The sequence below is a fragment of the Drosophila navojoa genome, chromosome 2 (assembly GCF_054131105.1).
Source record: "Drosophila navojoa isolate 15081-1374.11 chromosome 2, UAZ_NAV_1.0, whole genome shotgun sequence".
NCBI lineage: Eukaryota > Metazoa > Arthropoda > Insecta > Diptera > Drosophilidae > Drosophila > Drosophila navojoa.
In genome coordinates, this window is record NC_142890.1 from 10,049,531 (window position 1) to 10,068,387 (window position 18,857).

Genomic DNA, 18,857 nt, shown 5'->3' on the forward strand with positions numbered 1-18,857 from the left:
GAAGGCGGCTATAAAACATCGATAGATTGAAACAACAACAGAAAGGCGTCCGTGGTGTTCGGTTCGCGAGTCGCGCATCTGCATCAATTTTTTTGAATATAAATTAATTTAATTCGATACAAGATATAGCTTATGTTAATAGCATAGCAGTATATAAAAACCGCGCCGCAATGATTAATTGAAATACTAGCCGCTACAGTGGCAGCCGTGCAGCAGCGACTGCGGCAAAGTGTCGAAAGTGGAGAGAGAAAAAGTCTCAAAAAAAAAAAAAAAACACCGAAAATCTTTAACAAGTTTTTGTGTTTGTAGATGGGCGAGTGCTGAAAATTGCGTTAAAAGAAAGCTGCGCTTATTGCCTGAGTAGCAATTGAATTGCAAAATATGATCAACAAAATAGGAGCATTCAATTTTGAATTTGTACTTGTGTTGTGAGTGCTAGTGTGAGTGTGTGTGTGCCTGTGTCTGCGTTTGCGTGCGTGCATTTGTGTGCGTTTGTGCTTGCGTGTAAGTGAAATAAAAGCAATTGTAAATGAGTGCGCAAAGAAGTTGTGAAGTGGCGGCAGCGACAGCCAAGCCCAAAACTTCAGTCAAGCATTGCGAGAGGGAAGACCGCCACAAATATTAAAACAAAGTGCAAATGACGACAGCGTCAAACACGTTGGCAAATTAAATTCGACTAAAAACGAAAACAAGAAAAGAAACGCAAAACATAAATACCGAAGTGAACAACGGTTAGCAGTTCCAGGTGGTCAGCAAAGAGCAGCAGCAACACACTCACGGACACACTCACACACCCGCACAGGGAGCGGCAACAACAGCAGCAGTGGGCGACAACGTCAACGTCAACGTCGCGCAATGACCGAGGAATTGAAAGTGGTGCTGCGTCGCAGTCGCAGTGAGCAGCATTCCGGTTTCGGGTTTTCGCTGCTCGGCACAACTGGACCGCCGCATGTCATCTACGACATTGTAGAGAATTCGCCGGCCGCCGACTGCGGTGCGGTAAGTAATAGTCAACCATACATACACATGCATGTATTGATGCATGCATGTACATAAGTGTATATGTATGTACACACTCCTTACTCTTTCTCGCCCGCTTTGTGTTTGCTCAAATATTGCACTCTGACTCCATCTACCGCAAACTGTTATCCTACTTTTGGCGTTGCCGTATTCCCATTAGGGACTGCCCTATGACTTCATCAACCACCGGGGCGCAGCGCAACAGACCCAAGTGGTGGATATATGTTGCACCACCCCCTTTTATTGTCGCATTTGCCGCTGTAGATAAGCGCATTTCTTACGTTTGAGGATTTCGTAAGTGTCTGTGTTAGAGTGTATGAAAAGCACTCAATTTAGCAGCCTGAGGCACTGGCAAGAGTCGCGAAACGCGACCTCGACGCAGTCATCGGTGTTGCCCATCTTCAATGACGCCCACTGTGATGTCATCGTGTCACTTGCTCTTTTATTGGGAGAACAGCCACAGACACACACATACATACATACGTGCACATACGACGACACGCACACCAAGAAGTAACACTATGTATCAATTTTCATTAGAGGTTTCGCTTCTATTTACTTTTGTTATTGAAATTCCCATGAAATGCTGTGTTCATTTCGATTTCAATTTAATAAAAATTAAAACAAAATGAAGAAATACAAACATACAAATGAATGTCTGTATTGCTTGTGTGCATTGAAACTAAAATCGAATTGGCAATTCATCTATAGAATTTTTTGTTTTCATTTTGATTTCAATATATCTAAAATGCGATAAATCATTTGTGTTGTTGAATCGTGACGCAAAAGATGTGTTGGAAATGTATTTTTAAACAGTTAGTTGGCATCCAAGTTCCTTTTAAGTATCTTAGCACAATGATAAGAAATCTTTAAATAGCTAAGAGGTTAGCTAACATTGCTTTGTGTCTTTTGATTGTTTAATGTTATCTTTAAAAGAATCTCTTATCGTTTACCTTTCATATCTGAGATACAATTAGTTTGAGCTTTACTCTTTTATTCGAATGCACCCACATACATATGTATATATATAAGTATACACATGCATACTCACACAAGCACATATATCTATTTACATAAGTATGTGACAATCCCTCAAGAATAATGTTCAACAGAAATGTTAGAAATGACAAATCCATCGGAAATGGGTAGTTAGGGAGGGATATGACCACGTACACCGGGAGTTGCATTAGACGGAATAAAACGTGCTGCACATTTTAAATGCGTGAAGTTCATTGAAAACAATATGGATTTTCAACTCTATTCAAAAGAAATGCAAACTAATCAAACAATCACAACTACAACAAAAACAACGGTAAGAGCAATAAAGCGCAGCTATAAACAGCAAAGCAAAGCAAAGACAAAATTATAAAATTAAGTCGCACTCACACATACGCAGAGACAGAGGACACAGACAGAGACACTTACTCACATACACTTCAACTCATGAATAATTATCAGACAGCGCAAATGTAAAGAAAATTAAAATCAAAAAACAAACAAGCAACAAAATGTTTGTGTACGTTTATTATTATTGCTTTCGAGTGCAGCTTTTGGCTTTTTTATTTTTTAGAAATAAATTTATTCGCACGACTCACCGTTTCGAACGACAAGAGAGAAAAGTGTGAAAGCCAGAGGAGCTGAGAAACACAAACACAAAGCGTCCACTGCAAAAACGTGTTTGGAATTTTAAATTTAAATATTAAGTAATTTGACAAATACATGAAAAAACAATCAGATGTATGTATGTATGTATAAATGTATAAATATGTATGTATATATAAAAAAAAGTTGTCAGGCAGCCACACCAACAACAATAATAACGTAACGTGGCCAGCGTCAACGTCGACGCAGACGTCAACAGAGCAAGCAACTCGTCAACATCGTCGCCGGCGTTGTAATCGCACTAACACTTACGCTTGCACACACACACACACACACACACACACACTAGCGCACACCGGCACGCACTTTTTCAATTTGTTATTATCGCTTTCGCTTACAACTTGTTCCTTTCAGAGGGGGATGCTAGTTTTGTCGCGCTATCTCTTGCGATGTTTACGTTTGTTTGTCTTTTGCTGTGACTGTTGTTCTGTTATTTTGTTGTTCTGCTGCACAATAATTTTTCAATGAGCTGTGAATCTCACACAATTCACACACCATGCTTGTTATATCTATGCATGTGTGTGCGTGTGTGTATGTATAAATATGTACGAGTGCAAGCGCATATAATGCATGTATAAATATCTACTGTTTGCTGTTGTCTCCGGGCATTAGTGCTGGACCGTGACTTTAGCGATAGTTTATTAATAAAAAAATTGTAAGCTAATTAGCAAGTGTGCCAGATGCAATATTATTTAAACTATGATGTATAAGATTATGTCATAAAAAATACTTCAAATAATTACTAGAATTTTAATATATATTAGAATCTAATATATACATGTTTTAATTATTTACAATTGGTATAAAATGTGAAGATCGAGGGTATAAAGTTACCTGCTGAAAGTCTGTTGTTGTTGTTGTTTATGTCTGTTGCATTGAGTTCTTCTCTTTGTTTTGATTCTTTTTCGTTTTGCTGTTAGCTGGCAGCTCTAATGCTCATTCTTTGCAGCAGGTGTCTGTATGTGTGTGCGTGCCTGTGTGGTTTTGCTTGGTTTTGTTCGTTCACAATTTGATACGACAACAAGTGAGAAATTTATATTAATTGCATGGATAACAAAAGAACAGTTAATTGTATACATATCAAATGTTGATTTTCACCTAAGCCTTTCATTTTCTATAAACAATCGCACTCGAACGTGCACAAATGAGCGTCTGTGTGTATGTATTAGTTTCATCATAACATCGAAAGAGGTTTAAATGTGCATATACACAATATCATTAATCAAATTCCTGGATATTCCTCATTTTGGATGATCTTTTCCCGTTCCTAACTAAATTGCTTTTTAATTTCTACTCTTCGAAGCTGAGACGAGTTTTCAGAATGAGAACAGTCTCCATTTAAATTACATGTCTCTGCGAATGTGTGTTTGTGTGTTTGATCTAAACTGGTCCAAAGGCCATATTAACAGCTTTAATCACCAACATTTCACGTTGGACACATCCATTCGGGGCAGCCATATACATACATACATATGGTATGTACATATATTGTGGGCACAATCTTTGCCTCGCCCACTTCCTTGCCAGCCCCTTTTCACGAGCGAGTATGAGCTCTGCCGGCTGTTGCAAAATTCTAACGCTGAGCTTAATTAGACTTTAACTGGAAGTGACTAACGACTTTTGTTATTGTGCTGCCTGAAAACAAATTAATTGTCGCCGACAGACGGCCAAACAAAAGGAACAAAAGAGAACAAAAACTACAAGGCTATATTGATTTTTTCTTGTTGTCTAAGTGCAAGTTTTACACACGAAACACAGACAAACACACACATCCATGCAAACGTGCCTTTGTATTAGATGCAATGGCTCGTCTGCCGATCCGATATATATTATATACGTATGTCGTGTGTGTATGTATGTGTCGATGTCTTCACACACTTCGAAAATTGTCTTCGAAAGAACATAAAGTTGGCTACAGCAACAAATTTCAAGCTCTAGAAAACATAAAACTGTCATTTGTGGGTTCAATGTGCGTAGCACACGACTCGGTGGGCAGGTCACGATACGGTACGAACTAACTACAATAGAACTAAGTTGCACGCGACACTTTGCCATTTTGATAAATGTCAACGTTCCGCGTTTGACCAGCTAAAGAGAGCTTATGCTCTGCCCCACTCTCTTTGCTCTTAACTGGAAGTCAAAAGTGCACACACTATAAAGTCAATTCGCTTTAATTGAATTACAAAAGCTGAAAGAAAAAACAAATGAAAAATGCCCGCGCGTTTATTAAGTTAGTTTTTAATGACGGCTCAACGGGTGAAACGGGCTGAGGTGAGGTAACATGAGGTAAGGTGAGGTGTGGTGTGGTGTGGTGAGATGAGCTGGGCTGAGCAGCGCTGTGCTTTGCTGTGTTGTGAGTTGAGTGGGGGGGGTGGCCTTAAAAGAGGTTGGCGGCGGCGTTGAGCGCGCGCTGCGGTTCGTTGCACGACACGCCAGAGCGAACATCGCAACAACAGCAACAAGCATTTACGAAATAATAAGTTAGAACAATGAGTGCATAAGGCACTCGGCATGCAAAAAGCAGCCGAAGAAAGCGCAGTGTGCAGTAAACTTTGCGCTAAATCTAAGCATTATATTAAAAAAGAGTGTTTGTTTGTGTGCGCCCAGGCGTCACAGAAGACGCTTTCAAACACTGCAACAAAAGCAACATTATAGTTTGCTGTTAATGTGTGTCTGTGTATATATAATGCACGTAATGTGCACACATGAGTATAAATGGCTGCACTTTGTCTGGCGGTGTTGCCACTTGGCTGCTGTCTGTTGGCTGCAAATTGAGTGGCAGCACTTGTAGTTGTCATCCGTCTCGAGTTCTTTTAGCAAGTGTTTGGGTGTGCAAGTGTGTGAGTGTCTATATGCGTATGTTTGTGCCTATGTTTTTGTTTTCTTTGTTTGCATTCCCTTTGTCGTTTTTCGAATGCTCAATTAGACGCAAAGTGGCCGACGAGCCGGCTGGCTACCTGATTGGTTTGGCGTAGTCGCCTGGATGATTCCCCCACCTCTAATGCCCTGGTTAGCTATTTCGGCATATAATTTCGTAGTGCAGTCGCGAAAACGAATGCGAGCGCAAATCAATAACAAAATGAGCACCGAAAATAAACTTGTTTTTCTTCGATTTGCGAATAAAAAAAACAAAACTTTTCTGGGTGGTTTGCTCGTGTTTTCGCAGTTTTCGCTTTGCACAAATGCAAATACAGGTCAGATTGCTAGGCTTTTGGGTAGAGGCGGCTACAATTCGTGCCACTTCCCCCTTGCTTAGGCTGGTATTTCTCTTTTATATGTTTTGTTGCGTTTCCCCATAGTCTGGTCTGGTATTTTTGTAAAAAGTTCATTTCTGCGTTTCACACTATACTAGGTAAAAAGTTAAGCAGCTGTGAAATTGTCGTAAAAATTGAAATCCAAGTCTAAATACTTTGGGTACGTACAGTTAGAAGTTTCGCAAAAAAAACTTGTTCTAGAGCATAGCGATACGGGCTATTTGAATTACGGATTACGGTAAAAGGCATTTTATGGCTTTAAGTATGTATATTTACATATTTACCATGTTTATTCGAGCGCAAAGCGCGTAAATAACTTAATTCGAATGCCCGTAAACAGATGCTTGTGTGAAAAAGAAATGTAAACATAAAACGTCAGAATTAACATCATGTCAAACGGGGGTCGACCGACACTCAAATTGACATAATTAAGCGCGACGAAAGCGATGCCATATCTCCATTTGTGACTTCCGCCCTTTAGTCGATTGCACAACACCTACACACTTACACACCTAGCTACCTAGAAACAGTAAATGTGTTTCAGTGATTATTTATTTTTCGCTTGATTTCCATATATGTACGATTTGGGAAAGGGAAGCGAAGCACACAATGGACAGTTCAGATTGCTGGCAAGGTCGTTTGAAATCCACACACACATACACATACAGACATCTGATCCGAGCTGAATACATTTTGAATGAGTGCAAATAAATGAGTGCGCGAATTAGGGATACGCTCAAGCAAAATCAAATTATGCAGTCTACTCAAATGAGACGTCAAAGCAGACTAGCAAACTGACGGCTGTGGCTGACAAGCTTGATGATAAATGACAGACAGACAACGCTGTGACTCTGCTGCAGTGGTCATTCTATTCACAATGGTTCACGCTATGAGCACAAGTGAAAGAGAAAGGCAACGTGTGGCATTACAACAAATACAATGGAAACTAAGAAATCACGCTTCAACAGAATGGCAGAGCTATTAGTAGAATAACAGTTTCGAATTGTTTGAGCCGCCAACTAGATATTCGGCCCACAGCCCACTTAATCGCAGCGGTGCCCTATTTTGTATTTGCTTACCTTGTTAGAAATGTATGTGTGTACGTCACTGCGGCAGGTAGCAGCTGGCGTAGCCCCTGGATGTAAAAAATTACAACTGACAAGTTGTTTAAACGCCTATGCAAAGCCTCCTTTGCTATTACATATGGCAAACATTGATTTTCTATAAATTGTATATATATTTGAAATAACTAGCGAAGGGTAATAGAGTATTGTTAGAGTAAGACATAGTAATATAAATAAATATATAAATAACTCTTTTCAATGTCTTTTGATAATAGTTTCACATATATTTGCAAGTTAGTTATTTTCAACATCTTGAACTTAGGAGTTCGTAATTCGTGAAACGATGTTTCATACACGACAAAGGCTCAGCTCTAGATTGCAGCTACTGCTAGCCGTGCCAATGCCTTCGCATAACGGTGAAGGCAATGCTTATGCCGCATCGCTTCGTACTTGACTGGGTCAACGCCATGTCGTCGACTTCGTCATCGATGGCATTGCGATGACACTAATACAATCAATGCATTGGCTTGTTTACCTGTCTACTTGCCAACCAACCAACCAGCCAGACAGAAAGCCAGCCAGCCTGCTGGCCTGATTGTGATTGGGTGGGCGTGCTGTTGTTGCTATTGTTAATTGATATTGCTGGCAGAATAAACTGATTTGCAGTCAACAAAAAAAAGTCATTGAAAACATGAGTTCAAGTAAAGACAACTACCGTAAGACAAAGCAATCGAAATAAATAACAATATTTCCAATGAGAATGACACTAATTGAGGAATTTAGTTTTTATTTGGTAGTAGATAACTGAAACCTGACCAAAATAATGAAGCCGATACGAGGCGCCATAATTCTAGACGCTATCAGTATTTACTTTGAATACATTTCATTTGAAAACGTTTGTTTTGCAACCGTTAAGTACTATAAGTACCAGCACAATTATGAACAAATCATTTATTAATGTTGTATTGATTGCGATCAGTGTTTAATTAAGCAATTAAGCTCATTTGCTAATAGTCTGGCAACTCTGACTATTGTGACTGCATATGAATTTTCGTCTGCAAGAGCATCACTTGCATGCGCTCACGACGCGCCGCTCTTAATCCCATCCGATTGCAACAACAACAAGGAGGTAGTAAGTTCGAGATTACACGAAGAAGGCATAAGATGAAAACGTGACAAAGCGCAGGGCTGAAATGATGAAGACGCTGAAGCATCGTGAAAGCAAATCAATTTGCAAGCAAATTTTACGGAATGCATACATATTGGCCGTGTTTACATGTGCATAAGAGAGTGAAGAGTGTGTTGGCAATTTACAAAGTGTACATTTAACTGCATTCCAATTAGACATGAATTCAAAAATGATGCTTAAGCCCTTAATGTGCTTTTCACTGCGTCGCAGGCTTTTCAAATTTATGCAACTATGTGAGTTTGTATGTATGTAAGGGACTTCTCAATATTAAAATTGCATTAGTTGTGCCGGCCATTAATTAATTTCTTTTTGATTAAAGGGGTTTTGCTTATATCCCAAATGTTACGTAATTGTTCGCACATACACAATCTAATTCATAGATACTTAGATCTATTTGCGCTTATCAACCGACTTAAAATTAAGTTTGTATCAAATTTTCAAAGGCGTTGAATTTAAAGCAGCCCGTTACATTCGCTCTCTTCGGTGCATCTCTTTGCCGAGCTTTCTCGCTCTCTTTCTCTTTTCTCTTTTTAGTATGCATGTCAGATGAAGGCAAGAGCTTCATGCAACTCTGCGCTCATCTGACGTCTATTGTGAACAAAACGTGCACATACCGCATAAATTAGTGCAATTTTTCCGTTTACCTATGGTCATCTCTGCAAGCAAGTGCAAATAAACATAAACAACCACAGCTGAAACAGTGTCACTCATAAAATACACATCCCTCAATTAAAATATTGACTAGAAGTAACGTCCTTTTCGCGCCATTAATTATGCAATAAAACCAATTTCACTCCGCTTGAATTTTACATGAGCAGTGCTCTAATTTTGTTTGCTCGGCTTTGGCTTGGAAGGGGCTTCCACATGGAGCGGCATGCCTGAAAATTGTATTGACTAAACTAAATGCCTTGGATTAGCTACAGAAGTGCGTACCCCTCCATGGAGAGCTCATCAAACAACAATATATTTTTGACGTCAGCGCGAACAGGCGGACAAGGCGCCAGTGCCAATTCGCTTGTATTTTATTTGAGTTGTTCTTGTTGTTATTATCGTTGTTGACACGCGGATGCGAATAAGAATTAAAAATAGTTTACAAGTGCCGACAAGTTGGACTGACGGAGCATGTTTATCCGCGTGGTTCTATTGCTTTGGCGCAAAGAAAATAAAACATAAATATAATATACTGAAGAAAAATCAATATTCATTTCAGTGTCCTATTTTGTTTCGATTCTAATCAGGAAATGTCAAAAATAATAGTAAAATTTCTGTGAACGTTTAGTAATTTGAATATTTTTCTTTTTTTACAGGTCGAAGCGGGCGACGTTATATTGAAAGTCAATGGCATCGATGTACATCGGCACACCACAAAGGAAGGCAAGTGCTGCAGTGTCTAAGCTCAATCAATTTTCCTAATTTTTGAATTATTACAGTGCTCAAGTGTTTACGCCTATCGGAGAACTTAGTAACCTTGGAGCTTAAACGAGGTAAGTGACATTCATATAAACAGTCCTGAATTTCGACAATTTATGCTTCTATTTTTTTTTTTTTTTGTCAGATCCCAAGCTGAAAGCACGCATTAAAGAGCAGTTGGCCAATACTCAGAGTCCACATTACGTGGACATTGAATCTCCCATCAATATCTATGATTATAGCAGCAGTCCAAACGCCGCTTCGCCCAAGAATCAGCGCCAGATTCAGAATCAGTATCAGAAGGGGACAACCACGGCCGCAAATTCTAGTTCGCCGGCGCTGCGGTACAAGTCGCCCACGCATTTGCCATCGTTGCGCCAGAATTCTCCAACAACAACAGCGGTGACATCAATTGCTGCAGCATCCACAACTACCACGATACACACGCACAGCCGCAACTCTTCCGCCAGCTCGACCAAGATACAAATGGTAGAATCAACAACGATTACAACGAGCATTAGCAACAGCAATATTGCAACATCACCCACGGCAGCAGGGAGCGGTGCAACCTCGCCGACTTTTCGACCGTCACGCATTCCACAGGCTCTGAAAAGCGTCGCCCCTAAACCAGTGCCACAAGTGCAGTCGCCGCAGCATAAGCGACCACGCCCCTCTCAAATACCAACGAAGGCAGCTAACGGAAACGGCAACGGCCTGCAGCCACTGCAGCACTCGAACAGCTACAGCGGCAGTCCGGCCGTCACCCGGCAGCGTCACGCGGAACGCGAGCCAGAGCCGGAACCCAATTCGGCTCCGCCGCAGCCGGCTAAGGCACCGCGTTTTGAGGCTTATATGATGACAGGTGATCTAATATTGAATCTATCAAGAACACCCCAATCGAGTAATTTGATAACGACGCAAGCCAAGAAGGTAATGTCCGCAAATAATTCTTATTGCTTATATTCTGTTATTAATCGCTTCAATTACAGGTGGACAGTCTGCGAGACTTCCCGAAGCGCAATGTAGTTAATGCACGTGCCAATGGGGCCTTAGCACCGCGGGCATCCGGCGAGTCTTCACCCACATCTTCGTCGTCGGTAGACTCGCCCACCAATACGGCCAGCTCGGATTCCTTGAAACGTGAGGCTAAGCTGCAGCGTGGTCAGCAGCAACAACACCAGCAGCAGCAACAACAACAACAGCAACAGCAACAGCAGCAGCAGCGCGATAGCATCAACAACAGCTATAATCGTCGAGATTCGCTGACCAACGATACGTTGCTAATGTGTGAGGAGCTGGAGCGTGATGATGATGCCACCACAGACTACGGTGACAACAAGCGTCAGCAGCAACGTCAGCAGCAGCAACAACAGCAGCGCTATCGACAGCAACAGGCGCAACAACAACAGCAACAACAGCGCTATGAGTACTACCAAAACGAAGACGAACTGGAGGCGGACCAGGAGGAACGTGAAGAGGATCAAACCCATTATGACATCACAAACATCGAAACGTACCAAAGTGGCTTGAGTCGCGGTGACGAGGATGATAGTGATCGTCAATGTCTGGTTGACGATGACGATGATGAGGATTACGATGAGGAGGACAATGATGCCGGTGATGAGGAATATTCCACAAATTCACTGGGCTCAGGCACCGGCTCAACCAAGCAACGCATGCGGGCACTCAAGCAGCGTAGTGTAATGCGGCAACAGCAGCAGATGCAACGTAATCGAGATGCTGTGGATTGTGCTGCACGTGCAACGGCTGGTCACTCCGCCTCCACATCCAATTCGTCTGGGACGGTTAAAAGTGAGGCTGTTCTAGGCCTTGGCCAGGACGAGACTTCCTTCTCGGTACCAACATCGCCAATTTCGCTGTCGGCACCATTGATCGATAAGGAGACGGCCAGCTCGGTGCCCACCAGTCCGGAGCCGAGCTCCTTGGCGGCCGAGTCGAGCAACAATGGCGCTGGCGTTGTGGTGCGCCGCCACAATGGACATGTGGTGCGTAAGTGTGATGCTGCAGGTTTTCGCACCAGCAAATCTGAGGATCATCTGCAGCAGGTACAGCGCGAAGGCATTGCGGCTGTGATACCCATTGATATCGACGAGGATGTGAATAGCTCGCTGAATACGTTGCTGGATACTCGCCACGATTCGGAGGATTCGCAGGTGAGCGTTGGACCAATAGAGCGGTTTAGCTAGCCAAAGCCTCAGAATAGCTGTAAATAAATCTAGAGAGGCCTTCATACGCAGGCATATATCCAGCCGAAAAGCCAACATATAAACACAGATATAGCTGTGCATTTGCAGATCCAGAACACGCACAGTGTCACAATGCCTAAAGTAGATTGTCATTGTTGAAGTGATTTGTGTAGTGTAAAACTAGTTCTGGTTGTTGTCTTTTGATATAAGTACGATTATAACGGTGTAATGATGTAGAACCTTTCAAATCCTTTATCATACGTGTAGTATATATCATTCGCTGTATCTTTGTGAATCCATCATACATCAAGTTTCCACTTTACTTACTCGTTACTCGTTACTTGTTACTCTTTACTCGTTACTTTTTACTCGTTACTATTTAATTTCCTACTATACGACAATTAACAACTACTTCTATCTTGTCTATCTTACTCTTACTCTTACTTGTGTTTCTTCTTTCTTTCCTTCCTTTCGTTTTCTCTGTTGATTCGCATTTTACCTGAACTTTTTCTATATATCTGCAAATTCTTTAAAAATCAAACAACTAAACCTAGTCGACAACAACTGAATCAACGATTAAGAACAACTCGTCGGCGCTGAACAACAATGAGATCGAGCCGAGCAACAACAATAACAATAACAATGAGTGCAAAGAATTGTCGCCAGCAACAACACCAGCGAAAGCAACAACAACAAAAGCGACAGCAACATCAAGAGCAACAACCACTACAACAGGCAGCGGCTGCAGCAACAAATTAAACTATATTTTACGCAAAAAGGTTGCCATTTGTTAAGCATGGCATGCACAAGAATAATTCATAATTAATGTGATTTGCTGTGTTTATCGTTTGCGAATATTTTATGTTTTGTTGCCTGCCTGTTGTGCTAAACGTTTGTATGTAGACAGCAAGTAGTCCAAACTAAAGCTTACCGACACACAGATACTCTGAAAACACAAATCGACACACACACAAACGGCTACACTTGGCAATTATGTAGGGCTCTCCTTCTCTCAGATTGGGCAACGGCAAATGGAAATTGTGCAACAACTAAAAAATCAAGAATAATCTTAAGACAAATATACGATATACTCTACTCTCTATATGCATACTTTCAATTGAAATTTTACTAATATATGTTTATTCAATGCAGGCTTCGAATCGCGATCGTATCGTGTGGACTTACAATGCGCCACTGCAGCCACATCAGTTGCAGCAACTGCAGCAGCAGCAGCAGCAGCAACAACAGCAGCAACAACAGCAACAGCAGCAACAGCAACAACAGCAGCAATACTACGGTCAGCAATCGAATTCAAATTCCCATTCAAGTTCCATTAGCTCATCGCCACAGAATTCGGCAGCCGGCAGTCCGGCCTCGCCCACGTCGGTGTCCTCGTCCGTTATGTCGTCTTCAGGCTCAAAGAGCGCACAGCAACAGCAATTGCAACAACAGCAACAGCAGCGCGAACATTCACCTATTGCCATGCCGGGTCTGTTGGGCTGCCCCAATGGTGGTGCTGCTAATGGTGCTAATGGTGGTGGTGGTGGTTTTGGCAACGATCAGAGCGTCTCAGAGGCCATTTCAAATATCTCTAGTCCAGACTATCAAGACGACGATAATTTATTAAGTTCTCGCGATATTTTAGGCGGCATGGTACTTAGCGATCCCAGCGACTCGGACTCCACCATTCTTGTCTCCGATGCGGCGGCCCAGCAACGTCAGCAACAGCAGCAGCTGAAGCAACAGCTGCGCGCCCAGCAACAGCAGCGGGAACGTGAGCGCGAACGTGATCGTGATCCGTCCGAGCACAAGCTGGTCATACAGGTGCGTGGTATGGATAATAGCAACATCACCACCAGCAACGCCACGCGATCCGATGAGGATGGCAACACGCAAACGGAGGAGCCGACCTCAACGGTTGGGGGACGCGATGGGTCGCCGCCCGTTTCGGATGATGGCAGTGATGTTGAGTCGCTGCACTCATATCACTACTCGCCGAAGGCCGTGGATATGCCCTCGGCCATACGCCTGGCCAAAAGACTGTACTCTCTCGACGGTTTCAAGAAAAGCGACGTATCGCGGCATCTCAGCAAAAAGTTTGTTCATCATTCTATTATTATTGATGACCAGAACTAAATTTATATTATATTTTCAGCAATGACTTTAGCCGTGCTGTAGCCGACGAGTACTTGAAGCATTTTAATTTTGAAAAGAAATCTCTGGATCTGGCGCTGCGCGAATTCCTGCAGCAATTCTCACTGTCCGGCGAGACGCAGGAGCGGGAACGTGTGCTGGTACATTTCTCAAAGCGTTTCTTGGACTGCAATCCCGGCACGTTTAACTCTCAGGATGCTGTGCACACGCTAACATGCGCCATTATGCTGCTGAACACGGATCTGCATGGCCAGAATATCAGTCGCAAAATGAGCTGTGCTGAATTTGTGGACAATTTGGCCGATCTCAATGATGGCGAAAACTTCCCTAAGGATGTGCTAAAGTATTTATATCACGCCATCAAAACGAAGCCGCTGGAATGGGCGCTGTGAGCACCTTGATAAATCAACTCCCATATGATTTGCATTTAACCGCTGATCTGTTTCTTCTTTTAGGGACGATGACACAGGAGATCAACAGCAGCAGCAGCGGACAACCAACAATAGTGGGCTGACGGGAGTCAGTCAGAATCCGTTCCTAGATGCACCCGAATCGGCTACGGCAGTGGAATACAAAAAAGGCTATGTGATGCGCAAGTGCTGTTATGATACCAGCTTTAAGAAAAGTTAGTAAGCAACTGTAAGATCTTTAGATTTACCGTTTACATTTTATGCTTTTCTCAACCAGCTCCCTTTGGCAAACGCTCGTGGAAAATGTTTTTCATAACGTTGCGCGATCTTGTCTTATATCTGCACAAGGACGAACACGGCTTTCGCAAGAGTCAAGTAAGTACAGCTGAGTTATTGGCATTAGGTAAATAAATTTGACTAACACTTTGCTATAATTCCAACAGATGTCCGACAATCTGCATAATGCTATACGCATACATCACGCACTGGCCACTATGGCCAACGATTACACTAAGAAGCAACATGTGTTCCGGCTGCAAACAGCCGATCAGGCTGAGTATCTGTTTCAGACCAGCGACTCGAAGGAACTGCACTCCTGGGTGGAGACCATTAACTATGTGTGCGCAGCGTTTTCGGCGCCGCCTCTAGAAGGTGGTGTGGGCAGTCAAAAGCGTTTTCAGCGTCCGCTGTTGCCCAGCGCACAAACTAAACTGTCGATGGTGAGTGCCACATTTAAATTGATTGCATTGTTTATATAGATATGTGGTAATCCACACATTTGCAGAAGGAACAGCTCGAATCGCATGAGCTGCAAGTGACCCAGTTGAAGCATGAACTGAAGGAGCATCAAAAGACGCCCGTGCCCAGCAAAGGCTTGCCACTGCAGAACTTTAAGGAGAAGGAGGCCTACTTACAATATGAGGTGCGTCCGAATAGACACGAGTCTGGTACGCTTGTTAATTAATTTGTTCATTCCCTAGCTACGTCGCTACGAGGCTTATGTAAGCATTTTAAACGCCAAGATGTTGGCCGAACAGCAGCCAATGGAGTTGCATTGTCAGCTGACAACACAGCCAACGCTCGAGGAGGATGCCGAGACATTCCCCATGGGCTCGGTCAATATGCCCACAACGCCGCAAAGTATTAATACTCAACAGCAGCCGCCACAGTCGCAGCAGCAGCAGCAGCCTCAGCAGTCGACCAACAGCAGGTACGGTCAACAACAGCGAGCCAGGAACTCCTCAACTAGCGGCAATGCCCAGCAGGACATTGGCTGACGCGTAATGGGAGTTTTCTCAGCTTGTGTGGTTTAATGCAATACACTCCCTGATAAGTTATTTTTCTCGTTAATTGCGTGTTGTTCAGTTTGCTTCTGTGTTCGTTTAAACCCCTAGGCTTGTGTTGCTTTTGTTAATTGTTGTGTTTGTCAGCTAGTCGTCTTCCCTAACAAACATTTATGTAAATACAAACCGTGTCGTGTTTTAAATACTTTTATGTTTCGCTTCGCATTAGTATATATATATTCCAAGGAGTACATCTCCCCTCAATACTGTAATTTTTAGACCATACAGCTTAAAACCGTAGCAATATTTAAATAATTCAGAATTAAGAATTGCGCGTTAGCAATTAAAAGGCGAATCATAATATAATTAGTTGATATAAATACATGATTTGGTTTTTGGTTGGCTTTTTTAAAACCCACACAAAATACTGTGAAAACTCTAAAGTAACAAATAATTAGAACTGTAAGAAGGCAAAGTTTCGCTTAGTTTAAATGATAACCATAAACAGAAGAGAATTTTTCTAGCACATGTAGCAAACAACAATTTTTGGCGTTCAACGAAGAAATTAGATGAGAAAACATTTTAGAAAACTAATGAAAACTAATGAAAAAAAAAAAAACACAAATGTGGTTCAAATGTAGTAATGTTTACTGTTTATACCTTGCCTAAATGCATTCTAAATATACATTAAATTGGTAAAGTCGTTTATAAAGCGAGAACATTTTAATATATGCCTATATATATACATATAAATAGTTATAGTATAACAAGTTATATGATTAGAGCTCTTTGAGTCTTATGCGCACACACCCCACAATACTAGAATGTTTCTGTTTGATAATCAAAGTAATTGTGGTCTAGTTGTTATAAAAATACACACACTCACAGACACCTCACGCCTACACGCATACTGATGTAAACTATGTATAAGAATCATGCTAACCATGTGGACAACTCATATGCAAATGCTGCTTGTTTTCAGCATTATCCTTATTCTGTTGCGTTATGTTTCACATCAAGCTAGCAAAATGGCAAAAACCAAAAAGAAAAATTCTTGAATTTTTACAGATGGCTCGACGATGGCGCCTGCTGTTGTCTGGCGCCCTGGCGGCAATTGTTCTCCTATTTCAAAAGCCACTAAAAATGCAATTTTCACACATTTTTCGCTTAGCGATGACACAAAAGCAACAAAGACAACAGCTACAACAATAACAACAACTACAATCACAAGCATCAATTGCACATTGGAGTCAAGCAACAAGAACAGCAAGAACAACTTTAGGAACAAGCAACAAGCAAAGCAATATTCAATAGATATTCAGACCTAAAAATGTCTTGCCCCAAATGTGAGCAAACGAGTCAATTGCAAAATTTTTATGTTCAACTTTATTATCAACTGTCCATTTTAAATAGCTTGGCTGTGTATATATATTTATACTATATATAATCAGAATATATATTCTATTATTATCATTTTCACAATATGAATATTTTGTTATTTAATTTGAAACACTTGTATAATTTGTATTAATATCGTATTTGATTTTCACTTCCAGAAAAGAGAAGAAAAAGAAATAATTACGCATTTTCGTTTTGCTATTGATTTCCATCATTTCAACCACACACTAAAACCACTTAGCAATTGGTAAGTGCCAGCAATATTAACAAAAGCAAACCAAATTGATATGATTCATAATTTTACAACTTATGCGTTTTTCTCTGTTTAATACAGCCCATGTCTATGATCAATTACTCCGACTGCCACACACACTCACACACAGCACACTCAACACTCAAATCGCTTACCAATACATCACTCACATGACGATGCTGATGAGCAAGGGAGTAGGGGGAGAACGGGGATTAGAGACTAATTAAAGAAAAGGAAGAGCACTCACACATTGCGGCTGTGCCGTGCGGTCGTGTGATGCCCAACAGTCTGCCAACAATTCAGAATTTATGTACATCTCTTAAGTTACATAAAATATGATGATAACTATTTGTAATCGGAAGTTGTTAATGGTATTTAGGTCCTACACACAAAACGTTCGTTCAACAGAGAACTACAAAAATTTCGAAAGATAAACTCAGACCAATTATTTTGATATTTTATATAAAATTAATTGAACCCATGTCGGGTTTGCAATCTAATATATAAGCAGATTAAATTTAAATCGAATAATTTGAATATTAATGCTGGCAATTTTGCTGAGAGCAAAACCCGGTTAGTCGTGACGTATAATCTTAATTGAAGCCAAACTTGTATGTTATTCTCTTATTTGGCACAGGACTCTGATGAACGGCATTCTGTATTGTACCCCTTATACACTGCTTATTCACATATAAAGAATATTATTTAAAATTGAAAGAAACTTACATCATTACCTATGCTATCATTATAAATGATAAAAATAAATAATTAAACAATACTTTCTCTATACAATAACAAATGAACAACAGCGAATTATGTAGGCGGTTATGTAATTTGCTCGGTTAGCCTTTTTGCGTTAAGTATATTTCTCCAATATATTTATGTACGGCTGCAGATATATATATATATATATATGAATATAATTATTTATACAAAATACGATTGGTTGATTACGCGACAAGTCCACGTAGTTAGAATATGAAATTTAAAGAATCGAGAATGATCACACATAAAAGAAAAAATAAAACGAAATACAATAACTTTGACTACATACATATGTATATTTTTTAATATATATTATATTGTGTAATTATGTAAATGTAACTGTATAACAATTGTTTATAATTATTTTTAACAATTCTATTAAAAAAGGCAATAAATTGAAAAATCAAACAAAACAATTTACAAACACGAAAACTTATGCTGCTTAAAAAGAATATATGTGTATATACACATAATTTATTTAAAAACTGTGAAGAAACATTGTAATCCAAAATTTCTTGCAAAGGAAGATATATAGATTTCTCGTTAAATGGACACGCTTGATGATGAGACAATTAAGTGCTAATGTTATACATTATACATACACATATGCGTATACATTAAAAATATATATGGTTAAGTGAATGAGAACCAATCACAAAAGCATGACACATTAAAAACTTCCAACAAAATTTTCTAATGTGTTTTTAGTAGGGTTTTTCAGTGGCACTTCGTTTAAAAATCACATGATTACGCGCCGATGCTTTAGGCATCGCAGCTTTTGTATCGAT

The 18,857-nt window shown here is 40.7% G+C and overlaps 1 protein-coding gene across 4 annotated transcripts; it reads left to right on the forward strand.

Moving 5' to 3' along the window:
• Nucleotides 1–2: 2 nt before the first annotated feature.
• Efa6 (Exchange factor for Arf 6) lies at nt 3–18,493 on the forward strand. 4 transcript variants are annotated; one of them, XM_089265283.1, is made up of 13 exons: nt 3–999; nt 9,497–9,563; nt 9,620–9,673; nt 9,745–10,529; nt 10,589–11,773; nt 12,361–12,585; nt 12,959–13,902; nt 13,962–14,348; nt 14,416–14,585; nt 14,648–14,745; nt 14,814–15,089; nt 15,155–15,292; nt 15,351–16,526. In XM_089265283.1, the coding sequence occupies exons 1-13, from the start codon at nt 856–858 to the stop codon at nt 15,645–15,647; spliced, it is 4,770 nt and encodes a 1,589-aa protein (XP_089121409.1). In that variant the 5' UTR covers nt 3–855; the 3' UTR covers nt 15,648–16,526. The 4 variants fall into 4 exon arrangements, 2 of the variants coding, with proteins under 2 accessions (XP_089121409.1, XP_030238506.2); XR_016197631.1 differs by lacking the exons at nt 3–999; nt 9,497–9,563; nt 9,620–9,673; nt 12,361–12,585 and adding exons at nt 16,722–16,999; nt 17,210–17,298; nt 17,386–18,493 and having other exon boundaries at nt 15,351–15,580; XR_016197630.1 differs by lacking the exons at nt 3–999; nt 9,497–9,563; nt 9,620–9,673; nt 12,361–12,585 and adding exons at nt 17,210–17,298; nt 17,386–18,493 and having other exon boundaries at nt 9,805–10,529; nt 15,351–15,580.
• The last annotated feature ends 364 nt before the right edge of the window (nt 18,494–18,857 follow it).

Coding starts and splice junctions, on each gene's coding strand:
- Efa6 (XM_089265283.1), top strand. CDS start 856: ATGACCGAGGAATTGAAAGTGGTGCTGCGTCGCAGTCGCAGTGAGCAG. Junction 10,530..10,588: donor TAACGACGCAAGCCAAGAAG/GTAATGTCCGCA, acceptor CTTCAATTACAG/GTGGACAGTCTGCGAGACTT. Junction 11,774..12,360: donor ACGATTCGGAGGATTCGCAG/GTGAGCGTTGGA, acceptor AACTAAACCTAG/TCGACAACAACTGAATCAAC.